Source organism: Plasmodium chabaudi, assembly GCF_900002335.3.
Source record: "Plasmodium chabaudi chabaudi strain AS genome assembly, chromosome: 4".
In the NCBI taxonomy this organism is placed as follows: domain Eukaryota; phylum Apicomplexa; class Aconoidasida; order Haemosporida; family Plasmodiidae; genus Plasmodium; species Plasmodium chabaudi.
In genome coordinates this window covers 683,550-707,775 of record NC_030104.2, presented here as the reverse complement: position 1 = coordinate 707,775, position 24,226 = coordinate 683,550, and the positions used below count along the sequence as shown (strand labels likewise).

The 24,226-nt window shown below is 24.3% G+C and overlaps 6 protein-coding genes across 6 annotated transcripts; 5 read left to right on the top strand and 1 right to left on the bottom strand.

Moving 5' to 3' along the window:
- Positions 1-482: 482 nt before the first annotated feature.
- Positions 483-4,088, top strand: PCHAS_0418800 (nucleoporin NUP138, putative; the record flags this gene model as incomplete). The annotated part of the gene is made up of 1 exon (XM_736907.2): positions 483-4,088. One exon carries the CDS (start codon positions 483-485, stop codon positions 4,086-4,088), a length of 3,606 nt encoding a protein of 1,201 aa, XP_742000.2.
- Positions 4,089-5,431: 1,343 nt separating this feature from the next.
- On the top strand, positions 5,432-9,769 carry PCHAS_0418700 (conserved protein, unknown function; the record flags this gene model as incomplete). Its single annotated transcript, XM_016800050.1, has 17 exons — positions 5,432-5,671; positions 5,899-6,006; positions 6,133-6,270; positions 6,383-6,434; positions 6,614-6,621; positions 6,740-7,183; positions 7,274-7,367; positions 7,474-7,573; positions 7,668-7,730; positions 7,834-7,948; positions 8,050-8,163; positions 8,257-8,763; positions 8,900-8,962; positions 9,056-9,157; positions 9,318-9,385; positions 9,490-9,624; positions 9,736-9,769. The coding sequence occupies 17 exons, from the start codon at positions 5,432-5,434 to the stop codon at positions 9,767-9,769; spliced, it is 2,385 nt and encodes a 794-aa protein (XP_016653341.1).
- A 1,759-nt stretch (positions 9,770-11,528) lies between these two features.
- PCHAS_0418600 (alpha tubulin 1, putative) lies at positions 11,529-13,576 on the top strand (the record flags this gene model as incomplete). The annotated part of the gene is made up of 3 exons (XM_016800049.1): positions 11,529-11,590; positions 12,006-12,126; positions 12,398-13,576. 3 exons carry the CDS (start codon positions 11,529-11,531, stop codon positions 13,574-13,576), a joined length of 1,362 nt encoding a protein of 453 aa, XP_016653340.1.
- Positions 13,577-14,843: 1,267 nt separating this feature from the next.
- On the top strand, positions 14,844-19,599 carry PCHAS_0418500 (LCCL domain-containing protein; the record flags this gene model as incomplete). The annotated part of the gene is made up of 2 exons (XM_735759.2): positions 14,844-15,041; positions 15,373-19,599. 2 exons carry the CDS (start codon positions 14,844-14,846, stop codon positions 19,597-19,599), a joined length of 4,425 nt encoding a protein of 1,474 aa, XP_740852.2.
- A 1,443-nt stretch (positions 19,600-21,042) lies between these two features.
- PCHAS_0418400 (60S ribosomal protein L32, putative) lies at positions 21,043-21,766 on the top strand (the record flags this gene model as incomplete). Its single annotated transcript, XM_738432.1, has 2 exons — positions 21,043-21,129; positions 21,458-21,766. The coding sequence occupies 2 exons, from the start codon at positions 21,043-21,045 to the stop codon at positions 21,764-21,766; spliced, it is 396 nt and encodes a 131-aa protein (XP_743525.1).
- Positions 21,767-22,622: 856 nt separating this feature from the next.
- Positions 22,623-23,744, bottom strand: PCHAS_0418300 (GTPase-activating protein, putative; the record flags this gene model as incomplete). The annotated part of the gene is made up of 1 exon (XM_738431.2): positions 22,623-23,744. The coding sequence occupies one exon, from the start codon at positions 23,742-23,744 to the stop codon at positions 22,623-22,625; it is 1,122 nt and encodes a 373-aa protein (XP_743524.2).
- Between the last annotated feature and the right edge of the window lie 482 nt (positions 23,745-24,226).

Here is a 24,226-nt window from a genome sequence, read left to right as displayed (position 1 = left end):
TACTTAATGTTATCCTTATTTAATATATTTTTTGCAACTTTTGTTGATTTGAAAAATAATTAATTTCGCAATATGCTTGCTCATTTATATGAAAATTCATATTTACTGAATAAATTAAAAAAGAGAAATTTAATTTGTATGAAGTTTTATATTAAACATTGTGCCATAAAGGAAATCAAAGAGACTAAGAATATAACATTAAGTACATTTTTTAAAATATATTTAATTTTTCATTTACAAAAAATGCATATTTTATATACCGACCTTTCGCCAACTATATGAATATTATAATAATGGCGAATTACCTAAATGATATAAAAATTTAAGAGTGTATATATTATACGTATTTTCTTCTCTATTCATATTTTTTTTTGTCAATTTCTTATATATTTTTTATTCATCCACAGCATAACAAAACGTGTTATTTAAGAGCAATAACAATAATAATGATAAAATAAATTTGTTTACAATAAAACAAAATAATGAATAACAATGGAGGGAATGCAAATAACCCCAATATGTGGGGTATGCCAAATAATAATTTAGGGAATAACAGTTTTTTTGGTACAAATATGAATACCCAAAATAATTTAAATGATAATAAAAACAATGGCTTAAATAATCAAACAAACATGACTGGGAATAATATGTTTTTTGGAGCGAATGCAAACAATCAAAATAATAATAATCTTTTTGGAAATAATATGAATTCTCAAAATAATGTTGGTAAAAGTGATAATTCCATTTTTGGAACTCCATCAAATGATCTTAATAAAAGCAACAATACTGGCTTATTTGGTAACACTTCTGTAAATAATAATACTCCAAATGCTTTTAATGCAAACTTATTTAATGCCGCAAAAAAGGATGTATATCCTGGATTTACAAGAAGTTTATTAGGGAATTCACCAAATAATAGTTCTAATATGTTTAAGCAAAGCACACTAGGCAGCTCAATAGCATTAGGAAGCCAACTAAACGAAGACAGAGGATCAGAATCAGGGGGGTTATTTTCAAAGGAACAATTAGAAGCTGCTAAACAAATATTTGCAAATTCATCTTCAGGTAATTTATCAAGCTTTAATAATAAAACAAATAATAAGTTAACATTTAGTGGCGGTTTTTCATCAAGTTCTAGTGCATTTTCAAAAAGTAATGTGAACCCTTTTCAGAGTATGGCTATGCAAGCAACTAATCAAAATGATAAATCATCACTTATGAATAATAATATGAATAAATCATTTTTTGGTGATACAAATAATAATAATAATATTAGTGGTGGTGGAAAAGTTAACCCATTTGGTATGTCTACCATAAATAATTTAGCTTCACCAAATAAATTAAATGAAATTGGCCCAGGTGGGTTTAGTCAAGCTATTAAGTCATTTAATCCAAATAATAATAGTTTGTTTTCATCACAAACCAATACAAGTTCTACTACTTCTAACAATAATACTCCCACCAGTTTTAATAATAATGATAGTTCTCAAAAGTCCCTTTTTTCAAATTTTAGTGGCGGATTTAATTCATTTGCAAAGACAAACACAAATGATATTTTTAAAACAAATACTACGAATACAGAAAATACTAATACTAATAATACAAGCACATCATTTTCCTTTTTGCCATCTTTTAATGGTTCAAAAAATAATGATAATCCATTCTCTTTAAATTCATTCAATACAACAAATAATGAAAAATCAAGTGGTAGCTTGTTCGGTTTTAATAATAATAATACTAATACAACATCATCAGGTTTTTCATTATTTTCTAATAATAATATAAATAAAACCACAACACCAGATAATTCAATTAATAGCGGTCTTAATAAAGATGGTGAAAATAAAGCTTCAGGAATGACAAGTGCAGTTAGTGAATCCTTTAAAGGAACTGAAGCAGAAAAAGATAAAGAAAAGGCTGATGATAAAAATGAAAAGAATGACACGGAAAAATCGGAAACAAATGCTACCTCTGAAAGTAAAAAGGATGAAAATGATCCAGCTAAAAGTCATGATAAAAAGTTAATAGATTCTAAAAATGAATCAAAAGAAAAGCAAACTAATGACAATGAAAAAGATGATAAAAAAAATGAAACTTCAGACAATGCTAAAGATAATAAAGATGGCACTAATAATGATAAGATGTCACTTTTTGGAAAAAGCTTAACATTTGATTCCCCCTTTTTTAAAACAAGCACAACCAATTTGGCTGATAAAAAAAGTGGTTTAGAATCATCTAGCAGTTTAAATAACGATACAGAAAATAAAAAGGAAAAAACTGGATTTTTCTTTGGAAATGACGATAAAAATAAAAATGAAAAAACAAATACTGGTACTGAATCAAAATGGGATTTCTCAAAATTTGGAAATAGTAATTTATTTGGCAAAGAAAAGGAGCCATTTTCCTTCGGCCTTAAGGAAACTAGTACTACTGACAAAAAAGATGCATCTACAAATTTGAAAGATAATAAAAAAGAGGAAGATACCAAACTTTCAGCATCTACAGAATCAAAAGATAAAAATAAAGAAGCTACCGCTGCAACGAAAAAATCATTATTCAATTTTGGAATTAAATCGAGCTTTTTAACCCAAGGATCAAAAGATAGTAAGGATGAAAAAACAAATGAAGGCAGTAAAGAGAAGGATGGCGAAAAACCGACTAAAGAAGCTGAAACTGACGAAACAGCTGCAGACGGAACTAAGGACTCGAATACTACAGGTGCTTCCGGTAAATTAGATTCAAATAATGCTGATGATAAAAAGAAATTTTGGAAACTTTCTTTTACAAAGAAAAAGGATCAAACATCTCCAGATGCACAAAATGAATCAAAAAATACCGACTTGCTTAATAAAGCTACATCTCTCCAACCACCCGATACAACATTAGGCAAAGGAAGTTTGTTTGGAAGTTTTACTAAAGATAATGAAAAAAAAAATGAAGATGCAAAAAATACAAAAAGTGATAGTTTTCCAGATATTAATTCTTTTGGAAAGAATAATACAAACATAAGCTTTAATCAAGGTAGTTTATTTGGAAAACCTGATGAAAAAAGTAATACATTATTTTCATCAAGTAATAACACTTTTCAATTTTTTAATGCTTCTCAAAATGATAAAAAAAAAACTGAATTCCAAACAAAAACTCAAAATACACTAGAAGTTAAAAATAACCAAAATGCTGATGACGAAGATGTAAATAATGTAAGTAATTTAATAAATTTTATATCTTTAGAAGATAGAAAAAAAAATGTATATATAAATAATAAAGCACAAGGAGATGACGAAAATCATGAAAAAACCCAAATTTCGTCAAACTTGAAATCTAGCAATAATGCTGAAACATCACATCGTTCACAAACTGCTAATTTCCAATTAAAAGAAACAAAAGGAACTCTTCGAACGGATAATAATGATAATTATGTCGATTTTAATGATATTGATTTTATAAATGGTCAACAGAGTCTAGAAATGAGTATGGAACAACAAATGCAGTTAGAAAATGATAGGAAAAATGTCGAAAAAAATATTAAAACAAACGAATACTTTTTTAAAAAAAATTTAGATCAAGAAATGGCTGTTGATGTTATTAATAATTTATCATCTTTTGTTAAAAATAAAATTAATTTTATGAATTATTGTTCTAATGAAATTTTAGATATATATAATAAAGTATCTCATTATGAAAAAATGTATGCATTAATATCAGAAGATCAAATCAAAATCGAAAAAAAACAGGAGGCACTAGAAAAAAGATTAAGACTTATACAAAGTGAGCAATGCGATATGCTTTCTTTACTTAATGAACTTGATAATGAAAATTCTTTAACTTTTTTAAAAGTTCTTAATCAAAAAAATTTAAATAAAGACGACAGTATAAATAATAAAAATCTTTATCTTGATATTGATAAATTTGAAAAATTAGCTGATAAAATAGAGAACTTAGAAGAATTAATAGATTCCATACATAACACTTCCAAGCATGACATAGTAAACGATATAGTTAATAAATGTTATACAAATGAAATAAATTGCGAACAGATAGATAAACAACTTAATGGCTACTCTCACGAGCTAAGAAATATGAAGTAACAAAACATCAAAAGTAAACAAATCCATCCTTGAGCGATAAAATAAAACCAAATATTCAATTTTAAAAAATATGTAATTTTTTGTGTGTGTAATATTATTACTTTCTTTTCTATATTTATCCCATAAATTTGTATATATATGCATAACTTGGGAATAAAATGTGTATGCATATCTTTTGGAATTTTATATGTTCTCAATGGTTTACATTAGACATAGCATTCAGTTGTATCAATTTTTTTATATTTGTTTTTCTCATTTTTAATTTTACTTTTTTAGTATTGTATTTTAAATCCTTACAACATATTTTTTCCAATTTAAATAAGTAAATAAATAAGAAATTCGTGAAATAATGCATATTGTAAACAAAAATTAATATGTTTACATGCGAAGGAATATAATAGACATTAATTTATGGCACTATTTAGTTAACTGTTTACAACTACATTTTTTGACATATTTTTTTTGTATTCATTATTACTTTTTCTTCGTAAAAATGATAAGAAAAATACCTATATGTTCAGACACACACGCATAACAAATTTGTATATATAAATTGTATTATATATTTACTTATGGTTATTTTCCAATTTATCTATATTCTCATCGTTAAACTACATTATAAATCAATGAGAATTTTTTTTACTACACCCAATTCATCTTTATTTTATTATTTGCATTAAAACAAATTTAGTGCAATTCCATGATTGAAAAATATAGACAAATAATTTATCCTAATTAAAAAAATAAAAATATGTATATATATTTTTAAAAGTTGGGAATAAAAAAAAAGAATGGGCAAAACACCATTTTAGAATATTTTTCATTTTATACTCTTTTTTCCGATGTGCGTTCGTATATGCAATTATGCAAATAAAAACAAAATACACATTAAACAAAAATTTATTACATTCGAACTTATTTAAAAAAAATTGTAAATACTTTATATTATTTGTTATATTGAATTTATAAATTTTTATTTTCCTTTAAAAATTAATAACTATATGGAAAACTTACATTGCATTTTGTGCGCATTAACTATATAATAATAACAACAATACAATAATAATAGACAACTTTTTATTTTTTAGGGAAATTATCACCTTTTTTTTGTTCAATTTTATTGCAATTTACTTAATTTTAATTATATATATATTTTTTTTTTGTACCAAAATAACCAAACAACGATTTTAACACATTTTATGGGAAAATAATAGAATTGCAAATTATGTGTACCTAATTTTTTTCACTTTCTAATGAGATATATATATTTTTTTTCATTATATACCCATGCCCCCCAATAAATAAATACATTACCAATTTTTTAATAAATTCACTTTGTCAAAATGAAAGATGCTGAGAAAAATATAAATTACATAAAGGATTTTATCCAAACTTTTTATTTCGCAAAAAATATTGAATTGATAGTTGACGAGTCAGCACTTAAACAAATAAATAAAACACATAAGGAAAATAACTCATGTGTAAATATATATTCATGCTATTCTATATGGTTATGTATGAATGAAATATATCCATCATGGTTTGACATATCTATTCATCCTGCCCAATTTGATTCGGAGGTGGTAAGTGGCATCTACACGAATACGTTTTATTACAATCAAAAAATGAACTTGTATGATACTTTTGTTCATCAAGCACATCTTAATTACACCCACTTTATTAAATAGCACAAAATAAATAAAAAATATAAGCATATGCACCCACATATATAGTTTAGATATTTATCAAATATATTTGCATTATTCCATTTTTGTTTCATTTTTTTATTTTATTTTTTATTTTCTCAAAGGACGCCTACGAATGCATACTCAAATATCTTAATGAATACCATGAAGGCAAATTCGAAATAATTATAAAAAAAATTTTAGGAAATTTACTAGGATTGACAATAAATGATGTAAACAAATTTTGATGCATATATTCATGACAAAATTTTCATTAGTAGCGTATAGACACTTGCAACATATATATTCAATAAAATAAAGACAACCTTTTCATAATATATATATTTTTTTTTTCGTAGTTCATTGACATTTACAGTTTAGTCATATTAGCAGCCCTAGTATCAGATGAAAAGCAAAAACATATAAATAGCATTCTATCTCTCAGTCATGAAACACAAAAATATATACACAACATTGTCGAAGTTTTGGATAAAACGGTATTATTCATTTGCATGCTTTTCGATGTTATTTATATTCTACAACTTATTAAGACCTTTTAATCCGTTCGTTTATATCTGATTTTCTCCTATTTTATTTATATTTTTTCAGGAAAGTACACCCAAAGAAGCAAAACTATCTCCACAAAATAGTTCCAATAAAGGTATATAAAATACAAAACAAATTTATAATTTTAAATTATTTATGATGTGTATAAACTCGATAAGACATACATGCTGACTCATTTAATTATATATAAAACTAATTTGTATTCAATTTTTTTCTTTTAATGAAATTATTTCCAATAACAATCCCACCATTTCACATAACCACCCTATATAGATATTACGGTAATAAAATTATAAAATATTATATTTTGCAAATATGTTCGTGCGTTAAATAAAAGAAAAATATATATCCAAAGTATTCCAATAAATAATTTTCGCATTCATATGTTTTAATATACAGAACGTAAATGAATCTATGAAGAATGAAATAAAGCAATTGAAAGAAAAAGTGAAATATTTGGAAATCGAAAATGAAAATCTAACCAATTCAATAACAGAAAAAAACAAAATTGTTGAAGAAACAAAAGAAAAAATTAATAGTTTACAAAAACAAATTAATACTGTTAACGAAAAGGCCAAAATTCAATATATTGCTCAAATAGAAGAACATGAAAAAAAAATTAATGAATTGCAAAGCAACCTAGAAAAGCAAACCAAAGATAAAAATAATATAGAAAATAATTTAAAAAATAAAATAAAAGAACTCGAAGATGAGCAAAACATACTTAAACAAGAAAATTCAAACATAGATAATTTACAAAATAAAATTAATAAATACAAAGAAAAAATAGACAGTTTAATAACAGTTCAAAATATAAATAAAGAATTAGAAGATAGACTTAAGGTAATTTTAAAAGCCAAGGAATATAAAATTCTTTTTATACATGCATATATTCTAAATTTAAAAATACATCTTTCATTAATTTATTCATAGGACAATACTAAGAAAGCTATTGATATGGAAAATGAAATTCAGAAATTAAAAACAGAGCTAAATAGCACGAAGATGTATAAGGATAAATGCTCAGGTTAGTTTTTTTTATCATCATTTTTCCATTTCGTTTATATTTATTATTCATTTTAACATTACATAATATAATCAATACATACATTATTTATATCCATATTTATTAGACCTATCTGTAGAATTGGAAAAGACAAAAAATGAATATGAAAAACTTCAACAAGTCATTGGAGAAAAAAATAAAACCATGCAACAATTGAAAAACGATTTGTAATACAAAAAAATTAAAAATTATCATAATAAAACCAATAATGAACGAATATATATGCATTAAAATTATATATTTCTACTTTTAACTACTCAGGGAGGAAAAAACAAAAGCTTACGATTTAATTAGAAAGGAGCAAAATCTTAATAAGTTCAACATGTAAAAAATTCATATGTATATATATCATACAACCTTATCATTTTATGTGTCTTAAATTGTTAATTTTATATTTTATTTTTTTGTTTATTCACCCATTATTTAGCGGACTAAGCAATGTAGATCAAACTGAAGAATTATTAAGACTTAAAAAGGAAAATGAAAATTTAAAAAATGAAATTGATTTAAAAAAAAATGAAGAATTAAACAAAGTAAAAGAGGTAATATTCAAGCAAAATTTTTATTGCATTTGTGCCATCTACCAATAGATACATAATATATATACATATGTGTATGTTATTTTATTTATTCATTTTTGAAGTTTGAAAAAGAGATTGGTAATTTGAAAAAAATAAATGAAGAATTGAAGAATAAAACCGAAGAAATGATGAAAAACAACTCGGAATCTGATAAAAAACTACCAGAAAATAATAATGTAAGAAACAAAATATATAAACCTTTGGCCAATAATATAGAGCATATTAATATTGTTATGTTACATTATTTTATTTTGCTTTTCCATTTTTAGTTATACTTAAAAGAGATAGAAGAGAAAAAAAAACACATAGAAAATAAAGAAAAGGAACTAAAAGAAAAGCAAAAGGATTTAGAAGACAAACAAAGAGATATAAATAACAAACAAAAGGAATTGGACGAAAAACACAAAGAAACCGAACATATAAAAAAAGAATATGAAGAAAAAAATAAAGAAGTAGAGAATAAGAAAAAAGAAGTTGAATTAAAACAAAAGGAAGTTGAATCAAAACAAAAGGAAGTTGAATCGAAACAAAAGGAAGTTGAATCGAAACAAAAGGAAGTTGAATCGAAACAAAAGGAAGTAGAGTCAATACAAAAAGAAGTAGAGACAAAACAAAAGGAAGTAGAGACAAAACAAAAGGAAGTAGAGACAAAACAAAAGGATATTGAAAATAGGGAAAAGGAAAGCAAAGAAGCAAAAGTCGAAATACCCAATGAAATCGAACAAATGAAAAAAAACATAGAACAGAAACAAAAAGAAATAAATGAACTCAAAGAGGTTATTACATATATATTACATAGTTGTCTATTTATATATAAATAATAAATCCGAATTTAAAATATTGCTCATTGCTTTTATTGCAAATATATGTGTAATATCTTTATATATACATATGTATATTTTTAATATGTAGGCTAATGAAAAAATGGTGGCACAATTATCATCTATGAAAGGAAATGTAGATACTATCATAAATGTAAGAGAATTTTAATATTTTTTTCTATTCTTATTATTCATTCATATATAGCATATCTATATCATTTTATTTTATTGTTTCGAATTAATATAGGACAAAGTAATAAAATTGGAAGCCGAATTACTCATGGAAAAGAAAAATGCTGGATTTATTGAAGAAACCACAAAGAATAAATTAAGCAAGGAATTCAATTCGGTATTCACATATATTTACACATGATCATTAAGAGCAAATATATGATAAAATTGTCTCTTTAATCACATTACCATAAATTAGCATCCAACTTTAAAAAATACAAATTCTTTCCATATTTTCATCATATTCAAATTACACTTTACTTTTTACTTTTAATTAGGCTCTTCAAATTTTTAAGGAGCAATTACAAATTAGAGAAAAGGAAATTGAATATTACAAGGATGCATTGTATGACATATGAAATAACTAAACATAATATGCATGCTTTTTATTTTATAAATGAACCACACACACATAAATAATTAAACTCCTTGTTTTATGAATATTTTCAGGAAAATGCAAATAGATATGACTAAGGATGAACAAAAATTGTTAAGCGATATTATTCATGGTCTAGGTCTCAAATACAAACAATTGCAAACATATAACCTTTCCTTGAAAAATGAAATTATAGGAATAAAACAAAGGTATTAATTTTATATTTATTTGCATGTGTACAAATATAAATGCTTATAAAGATTGCTTACTAATATATCAATAATTATATATATCCCCCTTTATTGCCCTTTTTGATATAGAACACAGGCATATGTAGAGCCAGAGAGAAAATGAAATAAATTTTTTTAACTTAAATAGTTTTATGTTTCTTAATTGTCTTTGTATATTTTTTATTTTTCATATAATTGTTATAGTTTACAAATGAAAATTTGTATTATGAATTTTTTTAAAACATGTGTATATTCATTTTGTTGTGAATTTCTATATCCTCATTTTAAAAACATTTTAATTTGATTCCGCATACATATAGAACGACAATATACGCAATTATGTTTATGCATGCCCATAAATAAATACATATGAAAGAAATGTATATTAGTTCGTTTTTTATTTTTTTATTGCATATGAAAATGATTTGTCTAAAAAATACGTACTGAGAAATTATAACATACTTTGTAATCTTTTTTACAATCATTGAAACTTGTACTTAAAACAAAATAAGTACTAAAAAATTTAAGAATTATTTTATAAATATTTTACATATCATATTAAAAATTCATTTAGGATTAATATTTAAGTCATATGAGTAAGGTATATAAATACCAAAAAGATATACATATGGAATTAAAGGAAAATAATGAAACAAAAAAAAACGCAATTATATAAAAAAATATGTAAATATATACATATAGATAAAATAATACAACTAATATTATAAACTTTGAAAAGGCCTAAATGCAGAACATAAATTGCACTCTATATATTTTTTCTTGAGGCGCTTATAATAAAAGTCAATGAATTCACACACATAATAGCATTTTTGTGTGTGTAAGTTTTTTTAAATAAAATTATTTTCTATAAGCTTTTAATGAGACAATATGAAAGACTTTATTTATTTTGCATATGTGGAAAAAATTATATTTACATATGTATCGCTTACTAGAATAAACATATAACACACATTGCAACATTTCTTAGCCTTATTCTTAAAAACAATGAACAAATAAAAATATACAAAACATTATTTGCATATTTAATGTTTTCAGTTTTCCACTTATTTTCAAAAGCCAAAATATATGTTTTATTTTATAAATATTCATGCATAAACAATTTAACGCGTCATTATAAAAAAATTAAAGGTAATGATAATGACAAATACTAATAAGAATATATAAATACAAGCATATTTTTTTGTTATCACAGCATATGCTAATTATACATACTTATGATATACAGAATTTATACATATAGGATTGCTTGTCTGAATACTCTTAATAAATAAAAAAATTCTTATAAGTGCACCACTTAGCTTATATCCTGACAGAATTTTTTTTTTGTATATATAAGAAAAAAATATAGTATAATTTACACCAAATATGCGTGTAAAAACCAACATAATTTTATAGTGTATTTGCAATTCATTTAAAGGAAAACACAGTATATATATTTATTTTCAGCGCGATAAAAGTATATGAAAAAAAATATATTGCATAAAATATTAGCATTAGCATATTTGTGAATTTTTTTTTCTTTTTTTACTTCAAAAAATATTGTTATTTTGATTTTACATACACTATTTAAATAAATGAAATTGAGAGTATTATATTGTTTTATATGTATGTGTGAGCTCTCAACCTTAATGTTTTAAGTATCCATAGCAATTTTTTACAAGTAATTAATAAATTTTGCCCGAATTAAAAAATATTACAAAATACAAAAATTAGAACAAAACATAAGTAAATATATATACACATATAAAAAATAGATATAATACCATTAATTAACATATTACTACATATTTTATTTACTCTTTTATATTTAATTTTTACTATATTTTAAAAACAATTGTTTATTTTATAATATACAAGTAAAAATGAGAGAAGTAATAAGTATACATGTAGGACAGGCTGGTATTCAAGTTGGAAACGCATGCTGGTAATTAAAGATATTATAATACTCTTGTATATTTCCTTTTTAATATTTTTCGTTTCCACATTGCTTTATATGCATATTTTTTATTTTATGTTGTATGATATTTTTCACTGACATGAGACGACGATGTTACGATTAAATCTAAACCATGCTTATATTCATTTTATTTTATACTGTGTAAAAGCCTATAATCTACACACTTCCCCATGTATTTACTATTTTGATGTTGCTATTATTGCTATGCTGAATATGCAAAATTTCTTATCAATATACCTTATATTTATAGAGAACATTTCTGAATAAATATGTTACTACATTGTTGTATACTTGTAAACATTTTTTGTAACTCATTATTATTGCCCTTGCTATTTTTGCTATTATATATGTATTTATAAAATTGTATTTAATTTTTCTTTAGGGAGCTATTTTGTTTAGAACATGGTATACAGCCCGATGGTCAAATGCCTTCTGACCAGGCTGGTAGAGCAAATGACGATGCTTTTAATACCTTTTTTTCAGAAACCGGCGCCGGCAAACATGTAAGGAAATACGAATTATATTCATTTCAATGAATCAAAAACAATGCAAACTTCTTTTACAATAAATGATGAATCTTTTTATATTTTATGATTATTATTTTGTTCATGGTTTTGCTTTAATTACTATTTCGAGCAAATGCTTCAAATACGTGCGTTTAAGTTGTTTTTTTGTTTTTCACGAATTATTTAATAGCACATGCATGCGGGTGCCTCATTAGCCAATTTTATAAATACATTATACACATATATATATTTGATCAAATTTTAACAGGTCCCACGTTGTGTTTTTGTTGACTTAGAACCAACTGTTGTAGATGAAGTAAGAACAGGCACATACCGTCAGTTATTTCACCCTGAGCAGTTAATATCCGGAAAGGAAGACGCAGCAAATAATTTTGCAAGAGGCCACTATACAATTGGTAAAGAAGTCATAGATGTGTGTTTGGATCGAATTCGAAAATTAGCTGATAATTGCACAGGATTACAAGGATTTTTGATGTTTAGTGCTGTTGGAGGGGGTACTGGAAGTGGGTTTGGATGTTTAATGTTAGAAAGGTTGTCAGTTGATTATGGAAAAAAATCAAAGTTAAATTTTTGCTGCTGGCCATCACCACAAGTTTCAACTGCTGTAGTTGAACCATATAATTCAGTTTTATCAACCCATTCATTATTAGAACACACAGATGTAGCTATTATGTTAGATAATGAAGCTATTTATGATATATGCAAAAAAAATTTAGACATAGAAAGACCTACTTATACAAATTTAAATAGATTGATTGCACAAGTTATATCATCTTTAACAGCTTCATTACGTTTTGATGGTGCCTTAAATGTTGATGTTACTGAATTTCAAACTAATTTAGTACCATACCCACGTATTCATTTTATGTTATCATCATATGCCCCTGTAGTTAGTGCTGAAAAAGCATATCATGAACAATTGTCTGTATCAGAAATTACAAACTCAGCATTTGAACCAGCAAATATGATGGCAAAATGTGACCCTAGGCACGGGAAATATATGGCTTGCTGTTTAATGTATAGAGGAGACGTAGTACCTAAGGATGTAAATGCTGCAGTTGCCACTATAAAAACAAAAAGAACTATTCAATTTGTTGATTGGTGCCCAACTGGATTTAAATGTGGTATTAATTATCAACCTCCAACAGTAGTACCAGGTGGAGACTTAGCAAAAGTTATGAGAGCTGTTTGTATGATCTCTAACTCAACTGCTATTGCTGAAGTATTTTCAAGAATGGATCAAAAATTTGATTTAATGTATGCAAAGAGAGCCTTTGTTCACTGGTATGTTGGTGAGGGTATGGAAGAAGGAGAATTCAGTGAAGCTAGAGAAGATTTAGCTGCTTTAGAAAAGGATTATGAAGAAGTCGGCATCGAAACAAATGATGGCGAAGGAGAAGATGAAGGATATGAAGCAGATTATTAAATTAATTTCTTATCATTATAATGGTGATCAAATTAAAAAAATATATTAGATGTCTAAGGAAGCACATATATGTATATGTGCATTTTATTTTGTAATCTCTGAATTACAAACTAGACAATAATTATTATACACACATACCTATACAAAACATCATAAAACAAATATATATATGCATGTGCAAATTGTTATAGCAACATAAGCTATAATATATTAAATTCATAAAAACATAGGCATATCCATAATTATTATATATTTATATATTACATATTTTTATTTTTTTTTTTTCTTCCTTTTTTTTTTTGTAATGCAACAATTTTCAATTAAAAAAAAATTAAATATATAAACAAATAAAAATTTTTAATCCATAAAAATATTTTTTTCTCTATATTTATTTACAATGCTACTATATTACAATGTTTATTTCTACATATATACATGTGTGACCATATAATATTTATTTATTAGTTTGCGCATATGTATATATTATGTATTCGTTGCTAATTCCACGACAATGTATTTCACAAATATTCATTTAAAACTGTATATTTATTTCTGTTGGAATATTAAAAAAAATAAATTTTATTAGTTTAATAATTTTAGGAAATGTATAAACATATATAAGGTATCAGAGAAAATGAAAATTCATAAAATAAAAAAAATATATGGTATATTTTATCGTGCTCATGGAATTATTTACGCATACTCTTTGTGAGAATATAATTTATAAAATCGGAAAAGATGTTGCATATATTTCTTTTGGCATTACGACAACATATCTGTCTATATCAATTTTTTAAACATGATTTTATTTTACTATTTTTTATTATTATTACAATTTTAGTTTCCCTCTCCTGCATCTATAATAATATTTAATAATATATAAAAATAAAATTGTGTAGATACACATGGTAACATGGGCATTCTTCTCTATAATAACATATATTTCGGTAAAGAAATTTAATTTTTTTTATGTTTAAATATTATATCCTGTTGTATATAAAATAACTTCTACATATTATAAGACATAAATAAATCTAAAATAAAACATTGTCTTATATTTATTTAGTTTGTCTTTGTTTTATCTCTATACTTATATTTATTTATCTTTGGCTTCTAAACTTTTTGTTCATCCTCATTTTGTTCTGGGACTTTTTTTTGATTGGATAATTTTAATTAATTATGAATTAACATTCTTATTAATATTGTTAATTTAATTATCTTTTTGATATAATTTTAAAAAGAACAAAGAAAAGCGTTTACACACAATATGAGCACTTATTTTTTTTTAACAATATGTTTTTTTGTTTTCGCATATATGTGTGAATGTAGCACCAATGATTACACATTCAAAGAAATATTTTTAAAACATAAAGGATCCTATTGTTTATATCCTGAAAATGCTATAGATAATACCAAATTCGACATAGCTTTAGATGAATGCGATAAAATAGCGCATGAAAATGAGGTAAATAAAATATGTTATATGTTCCCCTAACATATATATATCCGTTTCTTTTCGTATTTGTGTTTGTAAATATGTTAAAATAATTCAAATTAAAATTACACACTTTCATCAAATGCTATAAGTCGCCGATATTTTGTTTTCTTATTAACTTAAATAGACGAATTATAAACGATAGAAAAAATAAATAATTTTTCATGTTTTTCAAATTGATGGCTTGTTAGTTCATCTACAAATAATATTATTGCTATATTTTCTTTCTATTCTTGAAAATAAAAAAAATAACAATTTGAGCAAATATTCAAAAACAGTCAATTTTTTTTTCCTTTTTTAGAGAAAAATATCTTGGTTCCTTTCCCCTGAAGGAAAATTGAGAACCAAAAACGGATTATGCTTAAAAACCCACAAAAATTTTTTAGTAGTTTCAATATGCTCCCCTAATAATGATGAAAAATCAGAACTATGGAATATAGATCATGAAAAGAAACTAAAAAACGAAACCGATGATTGTGCACAGCTAGCTGGAAATAAAATATTTTCATTTAAATGTAATCCATTGTCTACTAAGGAATTTGAAATAGTGCCATTTTCCTTAGATGAATTAAACTTAATGAAAATAAGATATACACATAATAAATTAATAAATGTGAATACAAATACAAGTGTAAACAAATATGATACAATAATTGATGATTATGATCAAATAAAAAATAAAATAGACAACATATTAAATACAGAAAAAGAAATGAAAAATGAAAAAGAAAAAATAATAAATTTGATAAATGATATAAAATCATTAATAAACATAACATCTCCTTTAAATAATTATGGGAATGGCGCATTAATGTATATATACGATATGAATGATATAGATAATACTAAAAGCTTACTACAAGTACCATTAGATAAATTAGAGCTTGATCAAGCAATTTTAAATGAATTAGGAATTGAAAATAAAAATGTAAAAATTATAATACACACTTTTCTCAGTATACCAAAGAATAATTATTATACATTCGTGGCAAAAAATGTTACAGGAAATTTAATAGTTAAATTAAATGGTAATAATATATTATACATGCAGAATGCACAACATAACGAAACTATTACTAGCGAGGTTTTATATCTACCAGGAAACATCTTACTGCCATTATACATTGAGATAGCATCTACTAGAGAAGAAAAAGCATATAACAATAGTTCTGAGCAAAAAAATATATCCTTTTCCTTATTTTGGAGTAGTAAAAATATTCCTGAACAAATCATAAATTCGTTATATTTTTACATGACAATATTTGAAAAAAATTGCTATAAACCATATCAAAAAAAAATATATTGTTCAACAACATTTGAAAGTATACCGATTAAAAATCAGCCATTTCATTTCTTATGTCCATTTGGATGTTTAGCAAGTGATAAAACTGATCAAAATTCTTTATATTCTACCAAAAGTGATACTGAAAATCCTGAACAGGCAGACAAAAATGGAAGGTGCCTAAATCTGAAGGCAAAAATATGCGAATCCGCTGTACAATCAAACTTTTTATCCAATGAAACGGAAGGAATCGTAAAAATTATAGTAAAGAGCATACAAAACGAGTCAGGAAATTATGAAGACTGTGGTATATTGTTACCAAACGATACATATGATAATTCATTTAAAGGAATAACAGACATAAAATTAGTTGATATGGATGATTTTTTTACAAATTTTAATTCGAATAAAGATATTTATTTAGGTTATAAAGGAATTGTAACAGATGATAAACATTCTCTATTAACAAAAAGAGATTTATCAAAAAGGTATATTTCAGATATAGATATAAATTGTGATAATAATATCAAAAATGGTTATGAATTTAAGTCTGGTTCATTTGTAGTAAAAAGAATAAAATCATCTGATCTAAAAAATGAACAAACGAGTATAGTAATAGACACATTTGCATTGTTTGATAAATATAGTACCAATAACACTGATGAAAAAAATTCAAATATCCCTATAAATTTCCCCGGATGGACACGAAAAGTTTGTAAAAATATTCAATTATATATTAAATATGGAAAGATAAATACTGTTATGGATTATCCTTCTTTATTATTATCATGTGATTATACGTTTGAAAACATTACTCTCGATAATAATCAAACCATAGTTGCACGATGCTTACCAAATTGTTTTAATCAAAAAAATGACATCTTTGGTTCTTATATTTATGCCCCACATTCACCAATATGTAAATCTGCTATACATTCTGGTATCATTACAAATTTAGGAGGTTTGATCGAAATAACAAAACTTACAAATATTACTCAGTCCTTTAGTACTACAACTGATATTACTAGAAATGGTGTTAAAGCTATTATAACGGATAACAAAAATAAGGACTCCTATTATTTAACAAAACCAAATGGATCCATATGCAATTATCCAACTACTTATTATAATAGAAATCAACCTATATCATTACAAAAAAATAATGGCCTAAATAAAACATCTCCTACTTTTATCCAATTAAATTCACATACATTCAAAATACCTCCAGTTGTTTTGGTTAATAAAAATCATGCCGCTTTACAAAATCAGTTGTATAATATGCACAATTGGTATAACACCGAAAATTATAAAAAAGAAAATAAATTTATACCCTCTGAAAATGGGAAAGAAATACCAATTCAGAACAAAACGAAAGAGAACGAAACTAATATAATAAGCCCCAGTTCAGACACAAACACAAATTTGGAAAATGAAATCAAAACATTTGAGCAAAATTACAATAAAGACCAATTTAAAGTTTTGCAAAAAAACAATCAAAATATATTTTCTAACTTATTTAATAAAAAAAACAATATAAATAATTTCCATAAAATACTAAAGGATATAAGAATAGAACAAAATAATTATGATTCTTTTCTTAAACAAGTGCAAGCAGACAATTTTACATTAATCAAAAAATTTGATATTATTACGGCAAAAAAAAAATATATCATAGAAAGCTTACAAAAATCTTTAAAAAATATCAAAACCATGACAGTTAAAACGTTTGAAGAAATATATGATTCTGAAAATGTTAATGATAATTATTATATAATGGATAATAATGATGCTGAAAAAAATTACACCACTAATGAAGTGAATAATGAAAATATGCCATCAAATTGGAGAATCGAAAAATACACAGATGGAAACTATTTCTCATCTATAACTAACGATAGTATTGCAAAATCAAACCACCATATATATGCATCTTATGTACTTTATAAATATATTAAATTGTCTAGAGGATTTATATCTTTAGATGTAAAAATACCATACGAAGGGAATTTTGGAATTATTTTTAAATATAAAGATTTTAATAATTATGCCAATTTTGTTATTAACAAAAATGAAATGTATTTTATTGAACTAATAAATGGTGTTCAAAGTGAAAAAATAAATTATCAAAAAATTAATAACTCATTTAGACAATTAGGAAACTGGACGAAAATATTTATCGAATTTGGTAACAAAAATGTTAGAGCATACATAAATAAAATATTTGGAGCTGGATATAAATCGGAAAATAATCTTTACGGATTATTAGGTTTTGGAATAAATAATTCAAAAGAAAAAATATTTATAGATAAATTAGTTATAGGCTCTTTAGACCAAGCTAAGTACTATAAGGAAAATGCATACGATCAGGAACATAATGTAAATATGGAACATGGTTTACAAAAAAAGAAGTTAAAAGGTAGGACAACCATAGACGAAATAAATGGCCCAAAAATTAGTGACATTAATGTGATTAGTCATAATTTTAATAATGATCAAATAAATATCAATGAACCTAGTAGCAACGAGCCCTTAGCAAACTCATGTAGACCATATCAGGAAAATTTCAATGCTCCACTCGAATATAATTGGATTATACCTTTGCAGTCTTTTTGGAGGGTTCAGAAAAATTTTGACTTAATTCCATTTTTTGGTTCAAACCAAAATAAAAGTAATTACACAAACATTGCCAACTGCGATAATTTGAAAAGCAATGAGTATAATCAAAGTGCAAATGAAGAATGTAATAAAAAATTAAAAAATGAAGAAAATTATTTATATGGTGCCCAAAAAAATACCGAAGATAACTTGGTTATACCATCTATTATGCTTTTTAAAAAAGATAGGATATGTACTAATATAATGTCATATACATTTAGTTCATCTATTTCTTTAAAACCATTTTCAAAATCAGGAATCGTTTTTAGAGTTTTATCATCAGATAATTTCTTATCAGTTATATTAGATATTTCAGATAAAACAGGAAAATTGTATCTTTTAAAAATCTCAAAAGGAATTCCATATCAATTAAATACAACAACACATATACCAATCAATCAAGACACTTGGTATAATCTAGTATTATTATATAACGGATCAAATATAAATATTATGTTAAATGATGAAAATGTTTTTAAAACACAAATTAATGAGTCTACAATAAATAATAATCTAGGAAATGTTGGATTAATCGTTTTAAGCGGAGAATCAATGTTTAAAAACATTTTGTTCATTCCTCATAAAGCTTAAAAAAAACGATTAAATGGGTGCAAAGTACAAAAGGGAAAATAAAATTAACCGAATATTAACTTATAAATTTTCAAATTTCCTAAATTCATAACTTTTTAATAAATTAACTGAATTATATATTATACTATATCGATATATCCACAGTTTAATAAATTTTTATGACAAAAAAAGGTATTTCAAAGATCGAAAAAACGTTGTCTATACAATTATACCTACTTGATTACAAGTACAATTGTTTTTCTTAAAATATGTTTCTTTTAAGATTATTTTTTTGTTTTTTATGTATCAATTAAATTAATTCATTACTAATTAATGTTTACATAAAAATATATATGTGAAATTTATTGTTTATTATGTTTTGTTTTTTTATAATTCCCCTTAATTGGAGGATGACTATCCCTATATATAAATATGTTATATTTAATAATGTTTTAGAATAAGTAGCCTCATTATAAACCATTTAATTTTTTTTTTTAATTAAAGGCCTCACTATTTTTGAAATTTTTATTTTATAACACTTTAAAGGGTTTGTCAGGGTTGAAAAAAATTATGCTTACCAATTCAAGCATTATATAAATATATATATATTGTAAATATATATGTTTTAATGTATATAAAATTAATAGTATGGCCTTTTGGAAAATATATAATATTTTTTCCAGCAAGAGCATATACCAAAATACCCCTTATAGTACCGTCAATATTATTTTTTAACATAATATTTACATATATAAATGGGCTTTCCTATATTATTTTTTTATATAATAATATAAATATAATAGCACATACCCTCATTTCATAAATATATATATACGTAAATTTCATGATATAAAAAAATAAATGCCTAAACTCGTATTTTTATCATATATTCATATGTACTTATAAATAAAAAAATCGGGGATTGAATATACATGCTGAGAAATATTATTATATAGGTTTCAATATATTCTCGGATTTACGCCTATTATAAAATTATATATAACATATATGTTCCTTTTCCAAATTAATGTACAAAAGAAGAATAGCATATACTTTTATGCCCCTAATGGAATAAATAACCCATAAAGCATATATATATATATATTTTTTTTTAATAATATTATGTATGCTATAGTGCTAATACAATGACAATTTTTTTTTAATTCATATAATTTAGGAACTTAATTTTTTTATATAAATCTATGTTAATATAAACATATTTTTAGCAACCTGTAGAAGAAAATAAAAATAAAAACTTTAGGAAAAAAAATTAAAGAAATTAATTATAAAATAAAAACACAAAAATAATAAAAGAAAAAGAACAAATATATAGAGATATATAGCATATCAATATATAAGGGAAAATATAAATAAAAAAAACAATTAAATTTTTTTATTATTTAAAATAAAAACCAAAATAATTTTTTTCAAATATTAAACATATTATAATAATCATAGAATAAAATGGCAGCAAAAAAAGTTGGAAAAATCATTAAAAAGAGAACTAAGAAGTTTACTCGATTTCAATCCAATAGGTTTATGCGTGTTAAGGTAAGCTTCCAAATTTTAAATAAATAAATAAATACAAATATATATGTATATACATACTGATAGTGTAACTATATATGCTCGTAATATCGCCAAAATAAAGAATATTACTTGGTTTTCTTAATTCTTGACAAAATATATAAAATTATATTTTTAAAAGTACACTAATTCGTATTTTCCTACGCTATACAACTATATAACAATGTTGGCCTCAGTTTTAGAATATACTAATAACTATATGCATTTACATTTATGTGTGTATATATGAATTCATATACATATTACAATATATATATTTATTTTATTTTGTTTATTTGTGATATACGAACAGCCCGCATGGAGAAAACCAAGAGGTATTGATTGCCGTGTAAGAAGGAGATATAAAGGAACCAACTTAATGCCAAGTATTGGATATGGAAGCAACAAGAAAACACGACACTTATTACCAAATAATAAATATAAATACATTGTAAAAAATGTTAAAGAAATGGAACCTCTAATTATGAATAACACCAAATACTGTGTTGAAATTGCTCATAATGTTTCAAGCAAAAAGAGAAAAGAAATAATTGAAAGAGCAAAACAAATGAATGTTTCCGTTATTAACGCCAAAGCCAGATTACAAAAAACAGAAGAATAATTATTTTTATTCATCTCTCGATATGTATGTGTACGTGGTGAGTATATATATATCCTATATGTATACCGTTCTTTCGTATATTTATTTTATTACTACTATTTTTTTTAATTTTACTATAAACCAACGACCAAACAGATGAATTTTAAAGTATAGATCAAAAATACAATTAATAAAATAAACATTTGCTATTTATTATATATATTAAATAGTAATTAAAAAATAAAAAATCCACAAAATAGGCCCTTAAAAAAATATATACATGATATATATTTATTGCTCTTGGTGGCCTAATAAAAACAATGCTACTAAAAAACGTTATTCCATAACCTTATATAGTTATGTGGTGCCTATGTGCTATTAAGCATTTAAAATACATATCCTTTTAAATACTTATAAATTTAAATTTAATGATAGTTTGCCCTTTATCTTAAAAAATTAACATAAAAAATATGTTGTTTCAATAAAATATGTTTAAATATAATCTTTAAGCATGATCAAATTATATAAAATAATAAAAATACATAAATGTCAAATAAAAATATAAGCATGTATCATTATATGCAATTAAAACAATAAACAAAATGTACACATGTATATATGTCTTTACAAACAGGCATATATCCATATATGGGAATGTAATGTATATATGCTTATTCCCGTTGTATGAACACATATATATTTGTGTTATACAAATTACAATTTCAAAAAAATTGAACGATTAATTATTAAGTATAATTTTCGTCCCTAATATAGCGAACGTGTTTATGTAAGTTTGATAAGCCCATTTCCTACTTTTATACTGTACCTATTATTGTTATTACTTAATATTTTCTTTCATTTTTCCCATTTGTTACCACTAAATATCACACTCTCTTTTTTCGATTTTATCTTCTTTATCGTCCTTCGCGGCGCTACCATTGCCTTTTTCATTTTTGCTACTTTTGCCGCTTTCGTTACTTTTACTACTTTTACTACTTTTTCCACTTCCACTGCTTTTGCTGCTCTTTCCACTGTCGCTATCTTTGTCACTCTCTTCATCTTCTATTTCGTCAGAGAACATAATTTCGTCATCACTTAAAGAACGTTCCATTTCAAATTTTTTTCTCCTCTCTTCTTCTATTCGCATTTGCTCGGATGCTTCATCTCTAAGTTTATCTAAATCTATATCAGTCATATCAACTTTTGAAGCATTTTTTATTATGTTTATAAAAAATTCACCTGGTTTATCACTTTTAGACTGCTTATAGTCATTTGGAATGATAGACGCATCCAATCTTAATAGGGCAAGCAATTTCGAAACATCTTTTGTTTTCATGATTTCTTTTTCTAATGATTTACACAATGATATACTATATTTGAATAAAAATATTTCACCCTCTTTTAATAATTCTTCAAAAAATAACATAAGCGATTCAAATGTTAGGACATGCACATTTAGACCAATAAACCATTTCGAAACAAAAGCTTCAGGTGTTATTAATTTCTCTATATGTTCATATAAATTTGAATGAAATTTATTTAGTATGCTTAAAAAAACTCTTGAATCACGTACATAAGCTTTGGGCATAGCTTTAAAATAACCTTGTAAATAGTGCTTATGTAAACCTATTACAATTTTTGTGACTTCTTTTGGTTTTAAAAAAAGTAATAAAAATGACGAAACGAATGACATACCTTGATGATAATCATTTACTATTGGATATATGGATTTTAACACTTCAATTAATAATGTTCTATTCTCTTCATTTGTAAATGTTCTTTCCGCATCTAATCTTATTATTCTTAATATCTCTTTATCAGTACATTCATTTTTTGCCTCAACATTTATATCATCTTTTATATATTTTAACATTATGTTATAAAACTGACCAGCACGCTTGCACGCATCTTCATGATTGTCCTTACTAATAAAATTTGAATTTCTTTTTAAAATAGGGGCATCTTTTTCATCATCCCAAAACTTTTTACTAGTAATCATTTTATCTAGGTCTTACCAAATATACATACAAATCAAAATATGAAAAATATGTTATATAACCAAATGTACATATATATTATGCCTACTTATAAGTACATATATTTCTTACAAATTTTTAAATCTTTTTAAAATTGTAATAAATGCTCATAATCTTAAAATTTGGGAAAATTTACAAATATTTATTTTACAGTATGTATTATCCTTATATAATTTTGCTTGAATTATTATTATTTTACACTATGGGAATTTGGCAAAATTAAAGTGAAAAAAATATAATACATAAGTTTCTAATGTGTATTTTATACGAACTTAAACTAATCATACTTTTTATTTTCCCCCAATTTTATCTTAAATATTTTTTTCAATTTTATATATCCGTAAAAGCCCTGTAGCTTAAATATTTTTTAGTTCCATTAAAAAGTTAAGAAAATGAGCTATTATAATCATATATGTAAAAGTAAAAAAATATTATAATGCGCACA